This window comes from Sorex araneus, chromosome 6 (assembly GCF_027595985.1).
Source record: "Sorex araneus isolate mSorAra2 chromosome 6, mSorAra2.pri, whole genome shotgun sequence".
NCBI lineage: Eukaryota > Metazoa > Chordata > Mammalia > Eulipotyphla > Soricidae > Sorex > Sorex araneus.
In genome coordinates, this window is record NC_073307.1 from 122,563,122 (window position 1) to 122,590,256 (window position 27,135).

Genomic DNA, 27,135 nt, shown 5'->3' on the forward strand with positions numbered 1-27,135 from the left:
GATCCAGTTGCCGAGCATGATTGTGGCGGTCACTGTGGAGCTCCAGGTGTGTGTCTAGGTGACCTCATTGAGTCGCTGGTTCACACATGGGCCAGTCTTGTCTGCGGAAAGCGGGAAACTCGGTAAACATTTGTGGCTTTGCCCACAGGAGTTGCTCCTCGTTGACGTGGGAGTGGGGAGAATGCAAGCTCGTCAGCACAAGGGTGTGGCTGTGTCCTGTAGAACTTGGTTTCACAAAAGCGGAGGGTCTGCTGGGAGTGCCCCGGGGTCACGGTCGCTGGCCCCTGCCTTCTAATCCGTGTGGTATAACGCCGTGTTACTGGAGCACGGAGCTGGGGTCCCGGGAGATCAACAGGGACTCACGGGCACAGAGAGACCAGTTCCGGGGAGGCGGGGTGAGGTGTGGGAAGACGGCCTTGGGCGGCAGTGAGAAGTCGTTCTGGCTTTGCTGGGGAGTGGGATGGCAGGGGTGATTTTCAAGCAGGGCTCCGGGAAGATAAAGCTGGCAGATGGAAGTCGCAAGGAGCACTCCAGCGGAACAGCCCCGGCTAGAGAGACTGGCTTCTTTGGCAGCGCCACTGCTGGTGCTGGGATGTGAAGTGTATCATTGCTAGGCCAGGTGTATTCCGCGGCCTCACCGTGCACCACACTGTGTGTCGGTGCCCCGTCCTTGCTGACAGAAATCTGCTTCACCTTGTCTTCTGCTGCATTGTGCAGACATCTCACACAGGCCTTATTTATAGTTTATTGATGTATTGGCTTGGGGGCTAAACTTGGCTGAGTGCTCCAGCTACTCCTGGCTCAGTGCTCAGGACTGACCCCTGCAGGTACTCAGGGAATCACATGCAAAGTGAGTGCCTTATCTGCCGTTCTCAGGCACTGAGGAACAAGGTTTTCTACTTCTCCACGCACCCATTCCCTCCGCAGCAAAATAGTCCCAATAATCGTAGAGTGTCTATCTAGTAGAATGGGGGTTCAGTGAGTCAAAATATGTAAAGAGTTGACATGACTGTCTGGGGTGTGTGTGTGTGTGTGTGTGTGTGTGTGTGTGTGTGTGTGTGTCTGTTGTTTTCCTTTATCATGCTCCTGATCTGCAGTAGGTCCTTTTCCCCCTTGGTATCATTTCCTTCATGAAACAACTCACAGGCAGATGGCATTAGTTCCATTTTATTGTGGTTAGAAAATAGAGGTTAAGGGATTGGGTGCGGGAGGCTCAATTCAATTTCCCCATCCCTGCCAGGAGTGCCCCCAGAACATCATTCTCTATGGCCCGAGAACAAGATTCAGTTAGTGAACCCAGATGGGGTTGTGACCCACAGTTTAAGAAGCCTGGCGCTTTCATCCCGCGACTCTCTGTCTCTGGCAAGGTGGCAGTCACAGGGAAGGAAGCCAGCGTGTGTTTCAGGATGAGATCCCTTGGTCTGAGACGGGCTGGAGAACCAGACTGTGGCTGCCTTTTCTGCAGTGTAAAACTAATTCTTCCAGGTGGGTGGGAGGGGAATCGCGATTGACTGTCCTATTCAGGGGGAGAGGAAGGCGTGGACCACAGCCAGAGATGCTGGGGTACTCCGAGCTCTGTGCTCTGGGGAGTGCTCCCAGCAGTACTAGGGAGCTGCAGGGGTAGGGGGGTGACAACCAGGTATTTCCTGGGTTCCTGCAGGCTTGGCTGCATGCAGGGCAAGCACTGAACCCCTGTGCTATCTTTCTGACCCCTGTTCTCAGTCAGCTCTCGATCAAGTCTACAGTGCAGCCCTGCCTCACTCCTTCTTGGCATGAGGCGTCCTTCCTAGAAGGACTGCAGGTTGAGCCCCCTGCCTGCAGGCAGTGCCTCCCTGTGGGAGGTTCACCTGCCTCGGTGTTGTTCAAAAGCGCAGGAGGAGGTTATGAGCTGGGGCAAGGGTCAGGCTTCTGCCACCCTGTGATGTGGTGCTATGTCGGAGCCATACTCTTGGCCCGTATTTCACCATCACCTTTCTCCTGACGGGAGTGTCACGCTACATTCAGCACGTGCACCTGTGAGCGCTGAGACAGGTCCCCCATGGAGGTGGGACCCTTTGCTTTGGAGCCGGTCATTTGTACTGCTCTTTCACCCACCACGAAAAGGTGGGCTGTGCCAAGACACCATGCATGAAACCTGGCGCTCAGCATGGGTAGAAGATTGCAACTGTGTTGTTTGGCGTAGACCAGTGGAAGGAACACTTTCGCCTGAGTTGGCCTTCCGCTTCCTGGAAGGAAATGCTCGCTTGTCCTGGTGATCGTGGCGGGGAGGAAGGAGCAGCGCTCTGCATCCCCAGTGTGCCTGTTCCATCCGTGGGCGACCCAGCCTGTCTTCTGGGGGTGCAGTGCACACTGCTATTGTGTTTAAGATGGTCTGAATTTGGAGCTGGTGAGATAATACAGTGAAGAGGGGGGAGGATGTGTGTGTGTGTGTGTGTGTGTGTGTGTGTGTGTGTGTGTGTGTGTGTGTGGTGGAAGCACTAGCCTTGCACACAGCCAACCACAGTGGGATCCCCAGCCTGCCATATTATCCCCCCACCCCGATCCCCACTGGAGTCATCTTTAAGTGCAGAGCCATATTAAGCCCTGAGCACCGCCAGGTGTAGCCCCCCAAAAAAGCGTGTTGGAATTTGCTGAGGTTCTTATTGTTATTGTTCACAGACTCCCGACAGTGAAAAAGCTGTCGGGCTTTTAGAAACTGATTAAGTCTGAGACGATGGCAAAGCCATCACTGGCATCCTTGCAGTGCTCTCTGTTTTCATCCTCCTTGGCTCCTCTGCAGGCGACCCAGGCTCTGCGGTGAATTCAGCCAACTCAATAGCCCTCCTTACCTCCGCAATGGGCCATTAAAACATGCCCGTTGGCTGCTAACCTCTCCAAACGTTTTCTCCATTAAGGGCCCTTGATGGGAAGGGGAGGGGTGGCGGCGGCAGAGGGGGTGGCTTCCGAGGGAACTGCTCTGGCGTTGCGGGCCTCAGCCCCTCAAAGCTGTCTGCCCCAGACTGTTTAGTTCCGTGTCCCCTGTCCCATTCAGGCCTCTGCACGTTTGGAAGCTTTCTTTAGCTTTTCCCTGAGCCCTGCCGACCCATCTCTCAATAGGCGGGAGCCAGGCTCGGGGGAGCTGAAAGCCCCGCCACACAATGCCCTGCATGCTAATGGCCCTGCCAGGCCTCTGCTGCCGCCCGCAGCCCCGGCAGCTGCGGCAGACACCGAGATGGGGTCCCAGCAGCTCCCTAAAGTTGCCTGTTTGCTCTCTCGCAGATCTACACGGACTGGGCCAATCATTATCTCGCCAAGTCGGGTCACAAACGTCTCATCAAGGATCTCCAGCAAGATGTGACGGACGGCGTCCTCCTGGCCCAGATCATCCAAGTTGTGGGTAAGAAATGCTGATTGTACCTTGGGCACGGGGACACGGAAGGGGCTGCCACTCAGCCGAGGAAAGGGTGGTCCGGAGGTCTCCATGGAGAAAGCAGCATTTCAGTGTTCATACATGTTGACGATTGGCTGGACCCGGTTTTGTCCTTGGCAGTGTGGAGCCAGCTCTGCTTTTTCTGGTAGGACCCACCCACCTGAAACCTGGAGCCCAAAGGAAGAGAGCCTGGGCCAAGGTTCCGGGAGGGCCCCTCACCCCCCTTTGCTTCCTATTAGCTCTGTGACACTCTAATCCTTCCCGCTTCCTGTCCCCCAGTATTATTTTGGTGGATTGCTCTGGAAATATTTCGGGGGGGGGGGGCGGTGGTGGGGGGAAGGGAAAAGAAAGAAAAGAAAAAAACAAGCCACATGGGGCAGGCTGAATCCTGCCAAGTCCCACCGGGACTGAGAAATGGGCGGATTCGTCTCCACGCTGGCAGAGATGGGCTTTACTACTGAAGAAGCAGGGGGTTGGCAATGCTCTGGGGCCACGTGCGAGAGAAAGAGGCAACACGGGCGCAGGCTGGGTACCACTTGGCCCTGGGTCCTGAGGAAATGGCGTGACTCTGCCCAGGAGTCTGTCCCCCAGTACTGCAGACAGAGGGAAGTCGGTGAGAAGCCATGGGAAGGTGCAGTAGGAGGTCAGAGCCCTCCAGCCTGTGTGGGTGTGGAAAAGATGCTTCTCCTTCCAGTGTGAGAACTTGTGTCCTCGTCACTCAGCCGACATCTGTCCTCGGAGCTCAGCCGAAAATAGAACCAAGTTGGCTGCCACTGGCACTTCTGTTTGGCCACCACCACTCAGAGAAAGGCACTCCCTTCTGGTTTCTTAATTCCTCTCCCCACCCCACCCCCTCCTTCCCTCCTTGGATATTTGTTTTTCTCTTTGTGACAATTGCCCCAAACTTTGAAGCATTAGAAAACATTGGGGTGGGGCTGGGGAGATGGTACAACAGGTAGGCGCTTTGCCTTGAGTGTGGCTCACTCAGGTTCGATCCCTAGCTGTCTGGGGTGGGGGAGTGGGGGGGAGGTCTAGGAGAAGTGTCAGAGAGGAAACTTGTCTTTTTTTTTTTTAACAATGAGAAGGTCCTTACTAGCCAAGAGCAAACAAAAACTACACAATGCTTTCCTGCTTCTCCTAGTTCCCGCAGACAGCCAGAGAGGGTCCCCTTTCTGTTAAATCCAGTCTGTTGCATTGGATCTCAGTCGTTTCCCGATCTGGGTTTGAACTGTCTTGCTTTCTGGGCTTATAGCGTCTAGCATAATGCCTAACATGCGGTGATATTCAAGAAAAACTAAGAGGTTTTGAGATAAGAAATTTATTCTTAGATAAAGAAAAATGTACATCCTTAGATAAATTCTTAGATAAAGAGCATATAAGCCGTTGAGCTTATATTTCAACATTGAGATAGCTGAGGGCATGCTTTGTTTGTGGGGGTCCAGGTCCGATCCCCAGCACTGCATCCCCTGAGCACTACCAGGAGGGCCTCTGAGCACGGAGCAGGGAGTAGCCTCTGAGCACCCCTGGGTGTAGCCCCCAAGCAAAACAACTTTATTCAGTGCAACCCCTGGGTTAGACTTCTCCCAGTAGGTGATCTGCATGAAGTCCCTTCTTGGCCTCGGTTTTCTCTAGGATGTTCCTCTAAACTATATTGTGTACCCTTCTGCTTTCTAGATTCTGCTTCAGTTTTCCACTGAGGTTTGTGGGGCATCTTTCAAAACCCCCATTGTGAAGCATGCATTGCTTCCGTGTAGAGCAGGGAACAGATGACTCAGTCCGACTGTAGTGGAGTCTGTTCTGCATCCTGGGCAGCTGGTTCTGTTGATGGCGAGTTGCGATCCCTTCAAAGTGCTTCCCGCAGCCTGGGAAGGTGACTCAGCAGACCCAGTACATGCTCTACATGCAGGAGGCCAGAGTTCAACCCCCAGCGGCACACACAGTCCCCAGGCACTGCTGGAAACAAACTCCTAGCACCATCAGGAGACATTCCTGAGTCCGGCAGGTTATGGCTGCAGCTCAGTATCCTGAAAGACATAGCCTAAGAAACTTCCAGAATAAAAATAGCTAAAGAGGAGCTGGGGCGATAGCACAGCGGGTAGGGCGTTTGCCTTGCATGCGGCCAACCTGAGTTTGATTCCCAGCATCCCATATGGTCCCCCAAGCACCGCCAGGAGTAATTCCTGAGTGCAGAGCCAGGAGTAACCTCTGTACATCGCCGGGTGTGACCCAAAAACCAAAAAAAGAAAGAAAAAAATAGCTAAAGAGACCTAACCAGTGCACATGTGATCCCAGATTAGAAGATCCTACACCAGGGAATAACATCTAAAATTTGGTTTGTTTTGGACTCACACTCAGTGGTGCTCAGGACTTACTCATAGCTTGGTGCTCAGGGGTCACTTGAGTGTTGCCCACAGGATTATATGTGGTGCCAGGGATAGAACCAGGGTCATGCAAAGCAAGCACCATCCCCACTGTACTCGTTCTCTCTCTAGTCTGGAATAAAACCTAAGGGCAGTTTTAGTTAATTAACACTGTGGGAATACTGGAATTATAGCTCTGTCTTACTTTCTGAATTTCATCATTGTACCATCAGATGCTATCATTGTTCTCTGGGCATAGTAATTCAGTGGCAGAGGACAGGATTCATGTAGCCAACACTAAAATGATTCAGAAAACATATTGTGCCTATGCAGAGAAAGAGGGGAGAGGGGTGTAAGGCAAGGGAAGGGACGGGTGATAAGGTGGATGCATTAAGTTGGTGAGTTTTGGTAGAATTCCTGTCTTTTTTTTTGTAAGTTTGAAGTGACTTTCAAAAGTAAACACATAAATATTGGCCTCGAGAAATCTGCAGGCCACAGAGGTTGGTCCTCTTAAGGGATTCCCCTGTACCATAGGCCTAGAAGCATTAGAGACCAGCCACTGGGAAGGCACCATGAAAGAGGACCCGTGAGCTGGAGGGAGGGTTCTCATCAGAGAGAAGGATCCCAGGGGAATTTACCTATTAAACCAAGACCTCAGATTTGGGGGGTTAGCTAAGTGAAGTGGTCACAATGGCATCCCTGGGCAAAGGAAATAGTATATCCCAAGGAAAGGCTGGAGGGTACAGCGCCCCTGAGGATCGGTGAGGCAAGATAAGGCAGGACGGCCAGGTGCAGAGGTGCAGAGGTGCACTGTCGCTTGAGGCAGGCCAGTGGTGTGCAGAGTTGATGATCAGGCTGGAAAGTGACATGGTTAGAGACATGACTTGAAGGAGAACCTGAAATGCCTTTCCTGGGCGCTGCTCCTAACTTTTCGTCTCTCTCACATAGATCCTGGGTTGGATCTACTTTATCTGTCCTCCAAGCTGGCATCCCCAGAAACAAGGATTATTGAGGGTCATATTTCCCATCTGGCCTTTTTGTCTTTTTCCCCCCTAGCCCCATCTGAGGCAGGAAATGGGCCTGTGGCTGGTGCCCTTCCATGCCCTGCCTTACCCCTAGTGTCTGAGGGTTGGGTCTCTGCTTTCAAACCTCTTATTCTTTTTTTTGAATGCATGTTCTTTTTCTTTTTCTTTTTTTAAAATTTTTTTTTTATTGAGTCACCATGTGGAAAGTTACAAAGTTTTCAGGTTTAAGTCTCAGTTATACAATGCTCGAACACCCATCCCTTCACCAGTGCACATATTCCACCACCAAGAATCACAGTATAGCTCCACCCTGCACCCACACACCCCTAGCCCCCCCACACCCCTAGGCCCCCCCTTAGCCCCCCACCTGTGTAACTAATACATTTCACTTTACTTTCACTTTGATTGCATTCAATATTTCAACAAAACTCACTGTTATTGTTTGGAGATTCTCTCCCCTAAAGTCGGACCTGCTGAAAAGGAAGCATTAGATAATTTGTTTTCCACTGCTGAAAATGAAGAGGTATGAGGTCGGATGACCACACTTAGCAGCCGGCCTCACGGTTTTGGGTTTCTGTATTTTAGTATTTTAGTAACTAAGTCCAGAGACCTCTTATTAGTGTGATTATCTTCTTGAGTCATAAGCTGCCCCAAACCAGTCTCCTGCCAGCCCATCACAGTGCCCTCCCCGTGAGTTATTGCAAAGGTTTCCGAGGCCAGGATAAGTAGCATGAATCAAGGGGGAGAGACAGGCCTCCCCCTGCCACCCCCTAGCTGCTTATATTGCTGTCATCCAGAGCTGAGGACAGAAGGGACTGGAGTGAGTGTAAGGGAGAAGGTGGGTAACAGGAACACACAAGAATATTGGGGAAGAAGCAAAACACACAAGACTTGCAGTTGGAGGTGAAGAGGGCTGAGAGCTTCCTTTTCACCCCCATTTTGGCGGCCTCTGAGTACATCTCGGATTTCAGGCACCACATGAGCCAACCAGTGTCTTCTTCCTGTTGATGACCTATGATGATTTTGTGGCCTCAGGTAAGTCATCTTTCTTTCTGGAAGTTGTTCTCTCTTCTCGGGCCTGTGCATGTGTAGAGGTCCCTGAGCCGTTGAAATTCTCTGCACCCTTTCACGGAGGCCTTTTGAGCAGTAATGGGCTTAATGCCACGCTTCTGAAATGAAAGTGCACTGGTGCTTTCCAATTACTAACCTGTCGCCTTGTGTGCAGGCAGATCATAGCATTAGTGGACTAAGAATAGCTTGAACGTACTGGCATAAATAAATTACCACTGGCACTTAGGGATGCCAGCTTTAATCACATTTGAGGACTTTGGAGACAAATGCGTTTGCTTCTTTGATTATCTGCTTTGGGACTGTAACACCTCCCCGTGCACCCCAAGCTAATAACTGCAACTCCGAAGGCCAAGCTATTCCTTCTTAGGAGCAGAAACCAAGCTGTTCTCACTGCTTTAAGGGTTCTTATGCTACAGAATTTCTTGATAATTTAATAGAAGTTTTCAGATTTCATGTATTTGAAAATGAGGAGGTTGTAAGATATGTTTTGCCTTTTTATTAAATAAATACTGATTTTGAGTTTAGACTCGTTCATTTAGCTTCATCCCCTTATTCTTTACAGCGGTCATAAAAACAATTCCACTTCAGTGGTTTGCTTTGAATGTTGTAAAATAGCAACATTTGTCTTAATAGGAGCCAAGATCATTCAAAGAGCACCTGACTGAGCTCCAGGTGACAGACCATGAAATTAGAGGAGTGATTAGACCCAGACCTCTGGTTTCACTTATCCAGGTGGCATCCAAAGCATCTTTAAATGATTTCTTAGGATCACTGTTATCCATCCTTCACTTTAATGAGCACTAATGATCTAATGCAGAGCTGGGTATTGATCAGCATCCAATGACTTATGACTTTGGTCATCGTGAGCATCCAATTGGAATATACCTTGAGTATCCTTGAGTCTCAAAAGACACATATTTATGCTCCGGTGTTGAGTATCAGAACCCAAGGTCAGAGTGCATGCCAGCCATAATTTCCCACATATGAAGGATGCCATTTGTCAGGATCTTTTTCTTCCCTCTTCTGATGTGCATCTATATATACAATGGAAGAACAGCTGCCAAAGATAGTGTGCAAAACCTTGATTCCTTGAAATGTTCGGAATACTTAGTGTTTAGCTCCACTCAACAGCTGTTGGGACCTCTGTGTGCCCGGCAATGATCTTAGCTCTGGGTTTATAGTAGAAAGCAAAGCAGAGAAAAAGCCTTGTCCTAATGAAGTGTATGTGCAAGTGAGAGAGTTTAATTTTATTTGTGGGTGAGGTAAAAAATGAACATCCATGAGGCATTCCATTCATCGGGAATGTTTTATTTGCATGTTTTGTGTGTAATTCGTTTATCCTTAGAACATAAATTTTATTTTATTTTTTATTATTTTTAATGTGTTTATTTTTATTGAGTCACTGTGAGGTATAGTTACAAAATTGTTCAATTTTTATTAAATTTTATTGAATCGCCATGAGATAGTTACAAGCTTTTATGTTTAGGTTATAATCACACAATGATCAAACACCCATCCCTCTACCAGTGCACATTCCCCAACACCAATTTCCCCGGTATACCCCCCACTTTCCCACTCTCTCCCTGACTCTATGGCAGACAATATTCCCCATACTCTCTCTCTACTTTTGTGCATTATGGCTTGCAACACAGACATTGAGAGGTCATCATGTTTGGTCCATTATCTACTTTCGGCATGCATCTCCCATCCCAACTGGTTCCTTCAGCCATTATTTTCTTAATGATCCCTTCCCTATTCCATCTGCCTTCTCCCCTCCACTCATGAAGCAGTCTTCCAGCTATGGGGCAATCCTGCTGGCCTTTGTATCTACTGTCCTTGGGTGTCAGCCTCATGTGATGTTCTTCTATACTCCACAAATGAATGCAGTCCTTCTATGTCTGTCCCTCTCTTTCTGACTCATTTCACTTAGCATGATACTATCCATTTATAAACAAATTTCATGACTTTATCTCTCCTAATAGCTGCATAGTATTCCATTGTGTAGTTGTACCAAAGTTTCTTTAACCAGTCATCTGTTTTAAGACACTCGAGTTGTTTCCAAATTTTGGTTATTGTGAACAGTGCTGCAGTGAATATATAGGTACAGATGTAATTTTTACTGTGATTTTTTGCATCCTGGGGATATATTCCCAGAAGTGGTATTGTGGGGTCATGTGGAAGCTCAATTTCTAGTTTTCGAAGGACTGTCCATATTGTTTTCCAGAAAGGCCGGACCAGTCAGCATTCCCACCAACAGTGAAAGAGCGTCCCTTTTTCCCCACATCCACGCCAGCACACAAAGTTGTTCATGACTGGGTTCATGTTCCAACATTGTATGAAGGGTCCTGTACCTTCACCAATGCACATTTCCAATATTGTATGAATTTTACATTTCCAATGTATGTTTCCAGTATAGTATATTGTATGAATTAGGTTTTAGTTATACGATGTTGCAACATTGGTGAAGGGTCTGTCCATTACCAGCGTACATTTTCTACCACCAATGTCCCCAGTTCCCCTCCTGCCCGACCCACCAGCCTGCCTCTATGGCAGGTACTTCTCTCTCTCTCCCTCTCTCTCTCTCTCTCCTCCCCTTTGGCATTATGGTCTGCAGTATAGATACTGAAAGGTACTTTCAGCACTCATTTCTTGTCCAGAGTGATCATTTCCAACTTTTTTGTTGTAGTGGTCCCTTCTCTATCCTAACTGCCCTCTGCCCCAACCACTTGGGGCAAGATTCCAACCATGGACCAGTCCTGGTATTAGTCATATATATAAATACATATTATATATAACATATGTTATATATATTATATATATAATATATGTTATATCCCATAAATGAGTGTAAATCATGTCTGTCCCTCTCTCTCTGACTCATTTCACTAAGCATGATACTCTCCATGTCCAACCATTTATAAGTGAATTTCATGACTTTGTTTTTCCTGGTAGCTGCATAGTATTCCATTGTAGAGATATACCCATAGTTTCTTTATCCAGTTATCTGTTGTGTGTGCTTTTCAACCACTCTACTGGGAGCAGAAGAAGCTGATAACAAAAGCTTCCTAAAACACCAGTTCCAGTGTGAAAATTGCAAAAACTACACTACATTTTAAAAGATGAAGATCTTGCTGGTGCATTTTAAGCCCAAATTTCTATTATTTTCAGCAATTTCTGAAGGAAGTGTAGATAAAACTGAACTAATACAACTGGGCTATCTCACAGTATCAGAGTTTGAAAGCAATTTCCTGCCATGGCTTAATTTTTTATTTATCACTTCTTCATTAGTGTAGAAACATTAGAAAAAAACACAAAAACATTTGCTATAAGGTTCAAGTGCCCAAAATCTTAGAGCCTTGGGACATTTTGATTCTGTTAGCTTTTTTAGGTTGTTCTTAATGTCCTTTCTCATCAGTAAGTCTTAGGTACCATATTTATTCAAATCTAAAAGGGTTTTCTATTTTTTTTTGTCTATTTCCTGCTCCCCCCTCCCCCCACACCCCTTGCTTTTTTTGTCTTTGGATCGTACCTGGCAGTGTGTGGTCTTACTCAGGGGACTTACTTCTGACTCTGTGCTTCGGGATTACTCCTGAAAGGGATTGGGGAGTCATATGTGGAGTCTGGGATTGAACCCGGGTTGGCCACATGCAAGGCAAGCACTCTGCCTTATTGTACTATCTCTTTGGTTAGGGTATAGTTTTTCTATTTGATTTTGTCTGCATTTAGTTGATCTCTCAGGGTACAAATGTGAAAAAATTTAAAGGTATGTGTCTGCCATGGCTCTCACAGTGAAGCCTGGGACAGCAAGAAAAGGAGTTAGACATTAGTAGTTAAGAGCAAGAGAGAGAGGTGTATGGTTCTGCGTAAACAGAGAAACCTTATTTTTCTGCTGGCAGGGACATGGGATTGGCTGTCACTGTCGCTGTCACTGTCATCCCGTTGCTCATTCATTGCTCAAGCGGGCTCCAGTAACATCTCCATTGTGAGACTTGTTGTTACGTTTTTTGGCATATCGAATACACCACAGGTAGCTTGCTAGGCTCTGCCATGCGGGCGGGATACTCTTGGTAACTTGCCGGGCTCTCCGAGAGGGGACTCGAACCTGGGTTGGCCGCATGCAAGGCAAACACCCTATCCACTGTGCTATTGCTCCAGTCCATGGAATTGGCTCGAAGGCTTATTAGGGCTTCACAGTGGATGCAGATCCTTCACTCCCCAGTATGGAGTCCTGAATTTCTGGGCTTAACCCACAAGGGAACATGAAAAAAGTAGGAGCCAGAGAAATAGTACAGCAGGCAGGGTGTTTGCTTTGCACATGACAGACCTGGGTTCTATCCCTGGCACCCATGTGTTCCCTGCAGTCACTCCAGGAGTGATCCCTGAGCACAAAGCCAGGAATAAACCCTGAGCACTGCCAAGTGTGGCTCAAAGCAAACAAAAAGAAGAAGGAAAGTAAAAAAGGAAATTTTGATTGTGTATATTTTAATAAGTGATAATATATTAGGTTAACAGTAGCTACCATTTATAAAAGACTATGCTAAGCGTTTTACTGACTCTGAGACTTTCAGTATCACAGCTCCTTCTGTGCAGGAGAGAGTCTTAGCTTTATTTTGTAGATGGGAAAAATCTTGATTCAGAAAGGTTGAGTGACATGGCCAAGATCACACAGCCAAGACCTTGGTAAGCAGGGATTCAAACTGACATTTCTTGGGGCTGGAGCAATAGCACAGCGCATAGGGCGTTTGCCTTGCATGCAGCCAACCTGGATTCAAATCCCAGCATCCCATATGGTCCCCTGAGCACCAGCAGGAGTAATTCCTGAGAGCAGAGCCAGGACTAACCCCTATGCGTTGCCGGGTGTGACCCAAAAAGCAAAAGAAACAAACAACAACAAAACAAAACAAAACAAACAAAAAACCCTGGCATTTCTTTGCCTGCAAAGCTAGTGTCTCAGCTGCTTTACATCCTGCCTTTCTCAAGTTGCTGCAGTTGCAGACTGCCCCTTGAGATATTTTTGGGCTGTCCCAAAGGGAATTCTCCATACTTCCTGGCAGAATTGCATTCCACATGGGAAGGTGGGCCTTCCTTTCATGTTAACACTATTTTGTTAGATACAATTTTGTAAGGTTTTTTTTTTATTTTATTTTGAGCCATGACTGGTCGTTCTCAGGGCTTACTAGTGACTGCATTCAGGACCACTCCTGCTGGTGCTCAAGGCACCATATAGGATGCTGGGGATTGAACCAGAGACGGCTGCATAGAGGCAAGCTGTGTGGCACTTTATCCCTTGTACCATCTCTCTGGCTTGCTAGATACTCTTTTGACATCATGTATAGGCTTCAGATGGAATTTGGATTTTCTATATGACCTCCAAGTCATTTTGAAGTCTTTCTTCTTTTCTCTGTTTGCCTGCATCTTGAAAATAGATTTAGTAGTAACAGAGGCAGTATTTATTTTTCTTGCTAAAGATGGGGTGAGATGCCATTGTTTGCCTCTTAGCCTCAGGGTTGAGCCATGGCTGTAGCTTCATGGGGAGGTGACAGTCATCTCTGTCAGTGGCCAGCGCACAGCCTCAGCTTAGGCTGTTTCCCAGCCTCCAAGCAATTCCACGATGTCCCTTCCGTCCAAGACTGCCATCAGTACAGTTGTCTCTGCTCTAGATGATGACTGCACGACCTTGCCCCAGCTGTCCCTGGAGGACACAGCCGATGAGTAAGTCCTGAAGCTTGCTAGATGTGATACAGGATTTCACATGCCTGCTTTGATTGGACAGAGCCCAGTAGGGGCCTTAGGACGTGGTTGACCTCAAAGGGTCTTGAACATCACAACTCAAGTATCGGTGGTGGTTATTTATGTTTCTGACTGGTGTTTCCTTTTGCAGCAAATGAAAAGATAGAAGACATCAATGGCTGTCCAAAGAACAGATCGCAAATGGTGAGTGGTCCGTGGTGGGGGGAGGGTTTGTATTCTGTCCTGCCTCTGAACGGTATCAACCCTCATGGAAACAGTCACACCAGAAGCTCTGCTCTGGAGGATTATCTTAATAAACTCAGTAGCCTTTTCCAAATAGCCCTAGTTTGCTGCTTTGACATTTGTTGGCATTTCCTAAAGCATGGCTGTGATTTTAACATAGATGGTGAGACAGAAAAAAAAGAGAAAAAGAAAGAGAGAAAGAAAAGAAGGAAGAAAGGAAGGAAGGAAGGAAGGAAGGAAGGAAGGAAGGAAGGAAGGAAGGAAGGAAGGAAGGAAGGAAGGAAGGGAGGAAGGGAGGAAGGAAGAAAAAGAAAGGAATTGGGTTCTTACTCCTGGAAGCAAATTATGCAGAACTGGCGTAAATATGGACTTGTTTAGAACTTGGACTGTCAGTCCTCCTACACAGTCGTCTGGCTTCCTCTCAGACTTAAGACCATTTCTGCTTGTGTTTGGGGCCAAGGCAAGGAGGAGGGGACCATATTTTACTGCTCAGAAATTGGGACATGTGGTCTGTGACTGCCTCTCAAGGTTAGACTGGTATGAGAACAGAACTTTGACAGGAAGTGTGAAATGTACATCCTATCCGGACCATGATTAGCATAACCTTGACAAGTCATTTTCTCTCCCTGTGATGTGCATCTATGAGAGCTGTTTAAAAAAAAAAATCTCAGTCTGTTCTCAAATGTCCTTCCTGTAATCTTTGAGTTAAAATTCATATCGCTTTAGATTTAGAAAACATTGGAATGTGATGCTCTGGGTGCTTAACTGCTTTGCTTTCATTCTCTCGGCCTTTAGAGAGACTGGGGGTGGAGGGAAGTATAGCACAATGATAAGAGCATAGATTTCTGCATATGAGACTTGGCACCCCCAACCCCCGCCAAAATACAAAATGCTTTCAAATGTGGAATGCTTTTAAAAAAATGTTTTCTATCTAGCCTGTTAAGATGACACAAATAGTTGTGTAAAATAGGAAGGTGTCAACTCTTCTGCTGTATATTAATTTGTTTCCAGAAAGCTAAAAAATGGTTTTTTTTTAACATCCTCCCATACAGCTTTTGAGTGAGTACAATTTGACAGCCTCACTTGGGGGTATTAGTTGTTCCCCAAATGAGTTAGACTTGTCATTAGCTGTTTTCATACACAAACATTTTTTATTCATGTGTGCGTAAGAGATTTTTTTCACTTTACATTCTGAAGTTGCTCCTTTTTCTGTTGTTTCACTGGAGATTTTGTTTCTAGTTTGATTAGAGAAACTATTCCTAACATAGGAAAGTCCCCAAGCAGACAGCTCATGGCAGCTCTGACTTTTGGAAAAGCCTGACTGCTATTTTTTGCCGGGGTCACTGCAGCTGTCTAGTGTATTAATAATTGAAAAAACTTGGAAGATAGGAGACTTAATTTTAGTACAAACATTTTAGACATGGCAATCAGAACTTCACATGAAAGAGCTGCAGTATTTCCCCTGGTAGAAATATCAACATATTTACCCCAGGCCACTGTAGTGCATCCATAAAAACTGACATTTGATGGTGTGTGTGTTTTTAACTTCTGTTGAAGGTGATATTTGTTGTTAAAATCTAGATTCCACACCAAGTAAAGGATGTTGGGAGGACCCACTTGGGTTGAAAGATGCGTGTCGAAAGTAGACTATAGACCGAACACGATGGCCGCTCAGTACCTCTGTTGCAAATTACAACACCCAAAAGGAGAGAGAACAAAAGGGAATGCCCTGTTACAGAAGCCGGGTGGGGTGGCCGGGGAGGGGGTGGGGGTGGTGGGAGGGATATTGGGAATATTGGTGGAGGAGAATGGGCACTGGTGGAGGAATGGGTAAACGATCATTGTATGACTGAAATGCAAGCACGAAAGTTTGTAAGTTTGTAAGTACTGTACCTCATGGTGATTCACTAATAAAAAATTTTTAAAAAATAATAAAATCTAGATTTCAGCTTATGATCATAGTACTGCAGATTCTCTGTGCAGATTTTGCTCTGTATGCAAATATATTATTTATAAATACTCCCATAGTACCAATATAGTTTTGTGGTTTCTCCACAGGTCTTTCAGCTGTGAAAGTTTGGGTTTTTTCATGGACTCTGTGTGTGTGTGTGTGTGTGTGTGTGTGTTTTTTAAAACCACAGGAATATAAAATCCTATAATTATATGTGATAATTAGTTCCAGATTAGGGCAGGGAGGCAGACATGGTCTGGTGGTAAGTGGAGCAAAGAACAGTCCAGCATACAGGATATGCGTCCAGGAAAAAGTAAAATTGTCCATTGCAGTCATTCTGTTCGGTAGAAAATGAGGAAGCTAAGGATAAGGACAACAAGGCTATTACCCTTTACCCTGCTTTGCAAAACAAAAACATCCATAAGCCTGAGGCCATCAAAAGCAGGGGAGGTACTACGTAGAGACAAACTTGAGTATTGTTCTGACTAGCAGGATTACCTGTGTGTGTGTTTATGTTTGTTTATATGCATGTGTGTGTGTGTGTGTGTGTGTGTGAGCATAAAGGGCTAAAGCTGCCCTACCTGGGAAAGCACAATTTGGAAATATGACCTCCTGGATGAACCACCATTTCTAGATTCCTAGAATATTACCTCTCAGTTAGGCCTTATTTAAAGTGGCCAGTGATCAAAAGTTGTTTTTGTTGAATATTTCCTATTTGGAGGAGACCAGAAGGGAGATCTATGGAGAGAGAGAGAGAGCCTTGTTCTGGCTGAAGGAAAAATGATGACAGTCTAAGATGATCACTTGGCTCCGGTCCGGAAGAGGACTCTGGTTTCCAGAAAATCATCAGCAGGTTTTAGTACTCAGTCCATCAGCCCGTTCAGGGCCTATAAAACAGGCTGAGAACAGTGATTTAGTTCCGAGCAGGAGAGGGTCAGGGAACACCTGACCCTCAGGTGTTCGAGGGGGTGAATTTGTTCCATCCATCCCTGGGTAGAGTAGGGGTTTTGGTTGCAGAGACAGGAGGACAAGGTGTGGAAAAGAGGCACTTTCTCTGCCACTGCCTCGCTTCTCCTCCTCCTCCCTCAACAGGCAGCCTGGGCTGCACCGTTTCTCAGTCTCCCTCTGGCACTGCAGGCCCTGCTCCCAGCTCTGTGCTCTCCCTCAAGGATAGGGAGCTGATAGCAATTGCCTGTGCCGTGTGGGAGTCATGTGCACAGATGGGCTTTGGCATCGTGGGCAGGGCACGGCATACTTTTAGTCTGTTCATCAGCAAAGGCATTCAGCGTGCCCACTAGTGCCAGGCATGATGCTTAAGCCAGATGACTGCACAGGTGAACACATGTGCCCCGCAACCCCCGGGAACTCAGGAGTGAGTGGGCAGGGACTTCAGAACAACCGGAATACCAGACGCTAGACTGCCCCAGACACCTGCCATGGGGGGTGGGGTCCTCTTCAGGGCTAGGGGACATCTAAGAGTCACTTTTTTTTTTGCATTTTGGGTCATACCCGGAAATGCACAGGGGTTCCTCTGAGGAGTTATTCCTGGCAGTGCTCGGGGGACCATATGGGATGCTGGGAATCGAACCTGGGTCAGCTGCGTGCAAGGCAAATGCCCTGCCTGCTGCGCTGTTGTCACTTTAAGGGGTGAAACTCAAAAGTCCAAAAGGTTCATCCACTGAGGACTGGCAGAGGAAAGTGGAGTCCTATTTCTGGAGACTCGGTTTACCTGCAGAGGACACTTTGTGCCGTGGCTGTGGACCTCTGAGAAACACTTCTGATCTCTCAGCACCTCCAGCCTTTTTCCCTGCTATGTCTGAGGTGGGACTGGAGCGTGGAGGATCTCAGAGCTCCGCAGATCCCCGCTATCCAACGGCTGTTGCCAGATTTAAGGACAAGTCCTCATGCCTTAGCACTCCTCGGCATCTCAGGGATCAGCCCCCACTGGGCCACAGTGCAACATTTCTGGAAGGAAAATCCCTCTGAAAATCACCAGTTGCTGTGGTTGGATGTTCAGCTATGGATTCTGGAAAGTTCCACGGAACGTCAAATGTCAGGAAGGGTTATTTAGTCTTCTCTATCAACACTTGAAGCACCCACATGTGCTTTGAGGCCTGGCTTTTTAAACTACGTGGGGTCACATTACTTTGTTTGTTTGTATGACTGTTTGGGTCACACCTGGGCAATGCTCACAGGGGTTACTCCTGGCTTTGCACTCAAGGAATTTCTGCTGACCTTGCTCAGGAGACCTTATAGAATGAACCCTGGTTAGCTGCATGCAAGGCAAATGCCCTACCCGCTGTACTATTACTCCGGCCCCTAACTACTTAAAAAAATCTCTTTTAAAACAAATCACTTTGGGGCCGGAGTGATAGCACAGCGGGTAGGGCGTTTGCCTTGCACGCGGCCAACCCGGGTTCGATCCCCGGCATCCCATATGGTCCCCCAAGCACTGCCAGGAGTAATTCCTGAGTGCAAAGCCAGGAGTAACCCCTGAGCATCGCTGGGTGTGACCCAAAAAGCAAAAAGCAAAAAAAAAAAAAAACCCAAATCACTTTGTGGGACCTGCGCAATAATAAAGTGGGTAGGGCACTTGTCTTCCACATGGCTGGCCTGGGTTTGATCCCCAGTGCCACATATGACCTGCTGGGCCTGTCAGAAGTGATCCCTGAGTGCAGAGCCAGGAGTCAGCGCCAAGCACAGCCATGTGTGGCCCCAAAATAGAACAACAACAAAAATATTTTTTAAAAGATCACTTTCTGGTTCCTTATCATTTGTTTGTCGTAGAACACTGTTTTATATACCCATATACTTGAGGTGTATAAGTTTTTCAGGTGAGGCCTAGAGAGATAGGTCAGAGGTTAAGTGCCTGCCATACTCATGGCTCCCCCAGGTTTGATCCCTTGTACTGCATCTGATTGCCTCCAGGAGTGGTCCCCAAGCACAGAGCCAGGATGCACCACTAGGAGTGGTGCCCAAACAAAATAAAAACAAAATAAAAAAATTCCCAAGTGCAAGTGGGAAAGGTTCAAGAAGTTCTGCTTTAACACCTTGATGCCAGCACACACCCGTGGCTCGCACTCGGATGGGACTTAATCATCGCAAATTGTGGTGCCAGAGTCAATATGTTAAGGTTTGAAGTGCTTTGACACGCATGGTACAATCCACACTCCGGCACGCTGGGCAGCAGAACACACCCACAGTGGGCTTTGAGCCCTGATGTCAGTGTTGGTGTCGGTGCCTGCGGTGGCACAGCCAGGACCCCTGGCACCTTCCGCAACTCTTGCTGCACCTTTGCAAACTAGGACTGGCTGTGAGCAGAACAGCGGAGAGGAGAGGCAGGCAGTCACTTCCTTTCCGCCAGCAAGCTGGGCTCCCTCTCGCAGTTAGCAAGTCCTTTGTCCTCTTTCAGTCTGACCTAGATGCTGGGGGGTGGCAAATCCTTGGAGATGGAGCTGTAGCAACAAGACTCCCTGCTTTGCCCCCTCCCCTGTTAAATCCCTCCATTGGGCCCTTAAATAAGTTTGTGTATGTGCGTCAGAGCTGGTTCAAATGTTTGCCTGTTTCGCATTGCCATGGCAACCTAGGGGTATCTCTTTGGCTTTTAAGTGGTGTGTTTGGCAGAGTTACGTGTCCCTTTGGAAGGAGAAATGTGGCCTGGAGCTCTGCCAGCAGGCGCTGGGGAAGCTGCCCGCTCTGCTCCTTGAACTTGAACCCACTGTATTCTCAGGCGTGGGCTTATTGTGGAGCCTTGCAGAGGCACTGCATGGGGTGGTTGCTTTTGTAAACCATCTTATTTTAAGCGGCTTGACTTTCTGGTGTTGATAAGGGGAGGTGCAAAGCTAGGGAGCCCCATTTGTCCTTCCAGCCAGAAAACCCCAGAGCTGGAGGATCTCAGCCTGAGGCAGCATCAGGGCCTCCCCGCACCCCAGCCTTCTCCTCTGCTCTCAGGCTCACGGGCCAGCCTCCCCCTTAGCGCTTGCAGCCCGAGGGCCACCCTGGGCTGGGGAACCCGCAGGCCAAGTTTGAGTTTCTTCTCTCAAATTCTGTGGCCTTGGACTAATTATAGAGCTTTAGAAGCCTCTAGTTCCTGTTCTATTGAGGTGGGATTGACAATAATACGAGCCCCATAAAGGATTTGTGAGGACTAATGAGGCAGTGAAAGGGATAATAATGGGTAATAATAATAATTACGATGGTGAAATGTAAGTAAGCCAATAGCCCATCTGCCTTGTGCCAGGCCTGTTCTGAGTGCGTCACGGGTACCCTCTTAGCCCTCTCTGCAGCAGCGCTCTGGGATGGTGAGTTGCTGACCCCTTGCTCCTGGCTTGTGACATGCAGCAACCTATGGCAACTTCTAGGATGAGAGTGATGTGCCTGATTGTTATTTCTGCATTTGGGGACATGCTCCCCCAGCCCCATGGACTGAGCTTTAAAGCTGCAGTTAATAATGTGCCCCGGGTTACATACCTACAAGAAGGCAGAGTTGGGGCTCGGACTCATGTCTGTCCAGGTTGAGAGCCTGATCACCTCTGAGGCAGAAGGGGTGTTAATGAAACAAACATTTTTTTAAAAGAGCTGGGAGATAGTGCAACGGTTAGGACACATAACGGGCATGCACCTGTCCTGGGTTTGGTTCCCGGTGCCACAGAGTTCCCTGAGCATGGCCAGGTGCAATCCTGAAGGCCCCCAGCACTGCCAGGGCAACCTGGCTATCCCCAGCACCCTGGGACCTGGGCATCATCACATCCTCAGACCCTTCCACTAGCCTAATTGGTCGAAAATCACTGGTGGAGCCCCCAGACCTCCTGAGCACCACTTGGAAAACCAAGAATTAAAATACTCTCAACCAACCACAGTCCCTACTGTCTTTATTCATTCATCATCTGTGGATACAGCAGCATCAGCTGGGTGTGCTCTGGAGTCAGCTAGAGGGAGGACATGGGATACTTCTGGAGAGGGCCGGAGGTGACTTTTTGTTTTGTTTTGTTTTTAAAATTTTATTGCATTATTACTTTAGAGCATTACAAAGCTGTTCATGACTGCATTTCAGTCACACAGTATTCTAACACCCATCCCTCCACCAGTGTACATTTCCCAGCACCAGCGTCCCCAGGTTCCCTCCCATCATCATCCCCCCACTCCTTACCCCCTGCCTGCCTCTTTGGTAGGCACTTCTCCTCTCTCTCTCTCTCTCTCTCTCTCTCTCTCTCTCTCTCTCTCTCTCTCTCTCTCTCTCCCCCGCCCCCTGCCTTTTGGGCATTGTGGTTTGCAATATTGATGCTGAAAGTTTATTAAGAATATCCCTTACCTACTTTTAACCCTCAGATCTTGTCCAGCGTGATCATTCTGAGGTGACTTGTTAATCGGGACTCAAGTGCTATAAACAAAAGGGGAGGTTAGGCAGGTGACCCTAGTAAGAAGCAGCCGTTCACAATGGTCTTGAAGAGCCCTAGCACCACATACAACCATTGTGTTCCCCAAAGAGCTTCCTGGGCCTTCTTCAGTCACGATCATGGGATCAGGTTTCCAGGCCTCGTGACCTTGAGCCCTCCCCACAGCTGCCTGAAAGCCACCACATGCCTGGGGGAATGTGTGCGATCCTGTGGGCAGCTGAGGTGCCTCTTCCCCGGGACCCTGGCTCTATTTTTATGCAGCCCCAGGGTCACACATATGTTGCAGAACTGAGAAGGAATGAAGAGAGTCCAGGGGCCATGGAAAATGGGGAACAAAGTAGGATGTGTCTGGGGCCAAGGTCAGCAGAACGCGACCATTACTTCCACTCCTGGTCTGTGGCAGGTTGTTTCAAAGAAGGCTGTAACTCTCTCTCTCTCTCTCTCTCTCTCTCTCTCTCTCTCTCTCTCTCTGCCACTGTGGCCACATCTTTGCTCTTGTTGGATAGAGTGATCATCTTTTTCTGGCCACCTGCCCCTCAAATTTTATAGCCCAGCCATGCTGGAGTATGGGGTGCCCTGAGGAAGCTGTACTTAGGCCTCTTGCTTTACTGCATGCCATCCTGTCTGCCAGGAAAACCTTTTGATTGTTCCTCCTGTAAAATGAAATACTGAGGTCAGTAACTACTACCCTAAGTAGTTGAGATAACCAGATACCTACTGGGTGTCCTGGGCCCGCCTTTCTCCTACACGCTCTCTTTGAGTATCTATTGACTTGTCTTCTTAAAGGAGACGCTTGTCTTTCACCTGAGTCTCCTAAGTGCCTAGCCCTTAGGTGACTGGTGCTTAGGACATGATGAATGAATGGATGAACACATGGACAGACAGAACACCAAAGAGGGAGCTGTGCTGGACCTGCCTATGTAGCCAAAAAACTGTAACATACTCGGTGCTGGAGTAATAGCACAGCGGATAGGGCGTTTGCCTTGCATGCGGCCGACCTGGATTCAATCCCCGGCATCCCATATAGTCTCCCAAGCACCGCCAGGAGTAAATTCCTGAGTGCAGAGCCGGGAATAACCCCTGAGAAACACTAGGCATGACCCACAAAGAAAAAAAAAAAGATTGTAACATACCCAACTCTCCTATTATTTATAACCGATGATTGTTATGGGGTTTAAGAATTCAGTATTCTAGAAGCATCTTACCCTTAATTCCTTTCCGTCTTGATTTAGCTAAAAGGCCTAAACAGGCCATATTAACCTGCAGAAATATTTTGTGAGAGCTGTTTCCTGTTGTTTGAAGTGGGTGTATCCTTAATATTATCAGGGATGATCAATATTAACAATAAAAATGTTTAAATGCTTTACCTGGTTTAATTCATTTTAGTCTCAGAACAACCCAATGGAATAGAAACTACATTCTCTTCATTCCACCAAAAAAGACTGGAGATTTGGGTCTTGAGGCTCTTGAATGTGTTCTGTCATGCCAGCTGAGTAATCTTAAGGTCCCTGCCACTTCTCCTCACCGAAAAGGTGGGACTCTCTCTAGTTGGTGCATTGGTCCCGGACTCTCATTATATATATCACCTACTTACACATGGTCTACACTCTACTTCTGACACTAATGTGTTTACTATGTGCGGGTGCACATTTTATCTGCATTGGGTGAGCTGATGCCATTATTATCCCCATTTTACAGATGAGGAAACTGGGAAAGAAAGAGCTTGAGTAAGGACTAGAGAGATAGCTTAGTGGACTGAGCACATGCTTTGCATGCTGGAGGCCCTGGTTCAGTTTCCAGAACTGTGCAGCCCCCCTCACGTCACTGGAAGTGATCCTGAGCACTGAGAAGCAGGAGTAGCTTCTCAGCACCACCAGGGGTGATCTAAAAACCAAAATCAATAAATAAAAGAGGTTGAATGACTTGCCCAAAGTCACACTGATAATTGGCGTCCTAAAGTTTGAGCCCTAGAACATTAGCTTGGGTCTTGTTTTATTAACCATTATGCTTTTTTCCACATATGAAGAAATTGGTTAAAGAAGAAATAATCTACTTGTGACTATTGGAGAGGCACCAAAAGCACATTGGTAACTCTGCCCCACATATAGGTAGTATTGAGACTCAGGATGACACCTTCCATCGAGGGAAGGAGATTTGAAAGAGAGAATTAAGGATGGACTCGGAAATCTAGACAACCTTGATCTTGTACTCTGGACTTGGGTGTAAAGCAAGTCTCTGGATATGAATGCTTTCCCTTAGGTGTAAAAGAGGAAGGAAGCTGCATTCTAGGGTTGTTGTCAGAGATGAATGCGAAATAGAAAGGACAGACTTTGATTGCCCTGCTCACAATGAACCTATGTTAATTTGATGGTCTTTCCCATACTGCTTACAAGTGTAGTTGAAACTCGCCCAAATTAGTAACAGCACAGTCCTATACAAGGATTTGTCCTTATCTGACTTTCCCCTCAGCCCCAAACCCTGAAGATTAGGACGAAATCCCCACTTGTCCTTGTTTGACTTATGTTTTCAGGCTAGAGGAGATGTGTCTCAGGGGTCCAGCCCTAGAAGGAGTTCATGGTTTGTTCTGGAGTCCAATGCGCTGTAGCCCACCTTCTCTTCCCTCTTCTTACCCTATAAAAGCCCCTTCTGTGATGGTGTGATCAAGTTGGCTGCTTTGAGGACCTGAGTCCATCATCTTCAAACCTGTCCTTGGTTGCCAATGAAGCTCTTTCTCCATCCATCACCGTGTCTCTCATTTGATTGGCCCATGAATAGCAGAGAAATTGAGCCTTCACAGTTACTTTGAGAAGCAAAAAAACTTAGCCTCCCTAACTAGCTCCCCAGTGCCCTATTTCTCTTTGCCAACTTCCTAACATGATCTCTGAAGCATGTGAACTTCTCCGTGTTCCTGGTTGAGGTCCCACCTATGCAGGAGGTATGCATGCTATCAATAAACTTTTTTCTTGCTTGTCTACTTAATGCTTGTTTATTTATCCAGTCTCTCAAGATCCCAGGGGGGAATATGGGATGATTTCCTTTGCACCCTGAAACATGTCACAAATTTCTCCTATGTTGACTTGTTCACTAAAAGGTGTATTCATAATCAGGAAGCACATACTCAGCACGACAGGCTAAACAATAGGCCTCCAAAGAGGTCTACATTTAACTCACTAGAGGCTCTACATGTCTTCTTTCACAGGACAGAAGGGATTTTACCCATGTAATGAACAATTTGGAGGTGAAAAGAGTTTGCAGGATTACCTGGGCATGCTCATTGTTAGGGGAAGGATCCTTCCAAGAGAGAGGCTGGAAGGTGGTGTGACCCTGAAGCAGGTTCAGAAAGAGAAATTAGAAAATGTTATTTAGCTCTCTTTGAAGATGGAGAGGTAGTGAGCCGGGGAGTTCAGGAAGCCTCTAGGCACTGGGTGAGGTGAGGAAACAGTTCCTTAATGCTCCAAAAGAAATGCCTCCTGCCAACTCCTTAGTTTTTAACCCAGTAAATCTGATTGGGGGAGGGGCATGAGGGAGAAGAGAAACTAATTTTAAAATTCTGATCTCTAGAACAATAAGGTAATAAATCTCTCTCTCCATATATATATATATATATATTTAATTTTTTTAAATTTTATTGAATCACCATGAGATAGTTACAAGCTTTCATGTTTGGGTTACAATCTCACAATGATCAAACACCCATCCCTCCACCAGTGCACATTCCCCACCACCAATATCCTAGGCATACCCCCCCTTTCCCACCCTCCCCCTGCCTCTATGGCAGACAGTATTCCCCATACTATCTCTCTAATTTTGGGCATTACAGCTTGCAACACAGACATTAAGAGGTCATCATGTTTGGTCCATTATCTACTTTCGGCACGCATCTCCCATCCCAACTGGTGCGTTCAGCCATCATTTTCTTATTGATCCCTTCTCTATTTCATCTGCCTTCTCCCCTCTGCTCATGAAGCAGTCTTCCAGCTATGGGGCAATCCCCCTGGCCCTTGTATCTACTGTCCTTGGGTGTCAGCCTCATGTGATGTTCTTCTATACTCCACAAATGAGTGCAGTCCTTCTATGTCTGTCCCTCTCTTTCTGACTCATTTCACTTAGCATGATACTCTCAATGTCTATCCATTTATAAACAAATTTCATGACTTTATCTCTCCTAATAGCTGCATAGTATTCCATTGTGTAGTTGTACCAAAGTTTCTTTAACCAGTCATCTGTTTTAAGGCACTCGAGTTGTTTCCAAATTTTGGCTATTGTGAACAGTGCTGCAATGAATATATAGGTACAGATGTCATTTCTACTGTGATTTTTTGCACCCTCGGGATATATTCCCAGAAGTGGTATTGCAGGGTCATGTGGAAGCTCAATTTCTAGTTTTTGAAGGACTGTCCATATTGTTTTCCAGAAAGGCTGGGCCATTCGGCATTCCCAGGAACAGTGAAAGAGCGTCCCTTTTCCCCCACATCCACGCCAGCACTGGTTGCTTTTGTTCTTTTGAATGTGTGCCAGTCTCTGTGGTGTGAGATGATATCTCATTGTTGTTTTGAATAAATCTATATTTTAAGCTACTAAGTTTGTGGTAATATTTATGGCAGCAATCGGAATGAAGACACTCTGAGATTGAAGCTAAATAACTTGTTGGTTTTTAACCGTGGAGTTTTGGTTCCACTACTTTCAAAGGCCAATCAATCAAGCGCCACAGCGACAGGTGGAGAGAGCTTTATTGACAACAGATGACAGGTCGGAAGACGGTGGACTCATGTCCTCCAAGCAGCCTGGTTGTCTGCCCTGTCACAGGAGAGGAATTTCTTAGGAAAGAAGAAAAAAGAAAGGGTGGACTGCAGACAAGAAGGACCCAGCGCAAATCATGAATTCTTTCCCGGGCTGGGCTCCCAATTCAGGCCTCCTAATCTCCAAACCTAAACAAACTAAGGACAAATGAGCGCCGCCTTGTCCTGATCTTCAGGGTTCGGGGCTGAGGGGAGAGTCAGACAAGGACAAGTGTCCTGTGTAGGAATTTGCTGTTCCTAACGTCTGTGGGTTGGTTTCAGTGTTAGGCAATGTTAGATGACAAAGTTCACCCAAATAAACTCACAGATCTCTTTGGTTTTGTTAAATGATTCATGAGTCAGGCAGGATTCCATCTAGAAAATAGCAAGGTGCACTCCAAGAAGTGATGAAACTGGCTCAGAGAGGCTAGGAGCCTCAGACTCCTACACAAGGACCCTCGTCCCGGCCTTCCTCTCCCCTTCTGCCCGACAGCCCGCAGGACAGCACAAGGTCCTCATTTTGCCCTTACGAGGCTTAGGGTTATAGTTAGTGTTCGTTCTGGCTCCCACCACTGTCTGCGGTCCGTACTTTCTTCCCTCTTCTTACCCTAGAAAATCCTCTTCTGTGACCATACAACTAACATAGCTGCTTTGAAAATATCCACCATCTTCCAGTCGGCGGTGGTTGCCAGCGAAGCTCTTTCTCTTCACCCATCACCATGTCTCTCACTTGATTGGCCCTGGAGCAGCAAGTCACAAATCGTGCAGAGAGCAAATCATGAAGAACTGAAATGTTATGGTTACAGCTATATAAGGGGCTGGAGCGATAGCACAGCGGTTGGGCGTTTGCTTTTCACGCGGATGACCCGAGTTTGATTCCTCCGCCCCTCTGGGAGAGCCCGGCAAGCTACCGAGAGTATCGAGCCCGCGCGGCAGAGCCTGGCAAGCTACCCGTGTGTATTGGATATGCCAAAAACAGTAACAAAAAAGTCTCTCAATGAGAGATGTTACTGGTGCCCGCTCGAACAAATCGATGAGCAATGGGATGACAGTGATAGTGACAGCTATATAAAATGGGAGGGGTGTTCTTGGAGGGTGGTGAGGATTCAGAAAGAGGGGCATGTTTCTAGCAGGAGAAAGATTATGTCAGACAAAACTATCTTTTTCTTGTC

General features: G+C 47.1%; 1 protein-coding gene across 9 annotated transcripts in view; it reads left to right on the forward strand.

The window, feature by feature from the left end:
- NAV2 (neuron navigator 2) overlaps positions 1–27,135 on the forward strand; it is an 822,512-nt gene that overhangs the window by 494,777 nt on the left and 300,600 nt on the right. For all 9 annotated transcript variants that reach the window (XM_055141684.1, XM_055141686.1, XM_055141678.1 and 6 more), the window contains 2 exons: positions 3,259–3,376; positions 13,747–13,799. In XM_055141684.1, the coding sequence (XP_054997659.1) occupies positions 3,259–3,376; positions 13,747–13,799 (171 nt within the window). The remainder of the gene's footprint in view (positions 1–3,258; positions 3,377–13,746; positions 13,800–27,135) is intronic.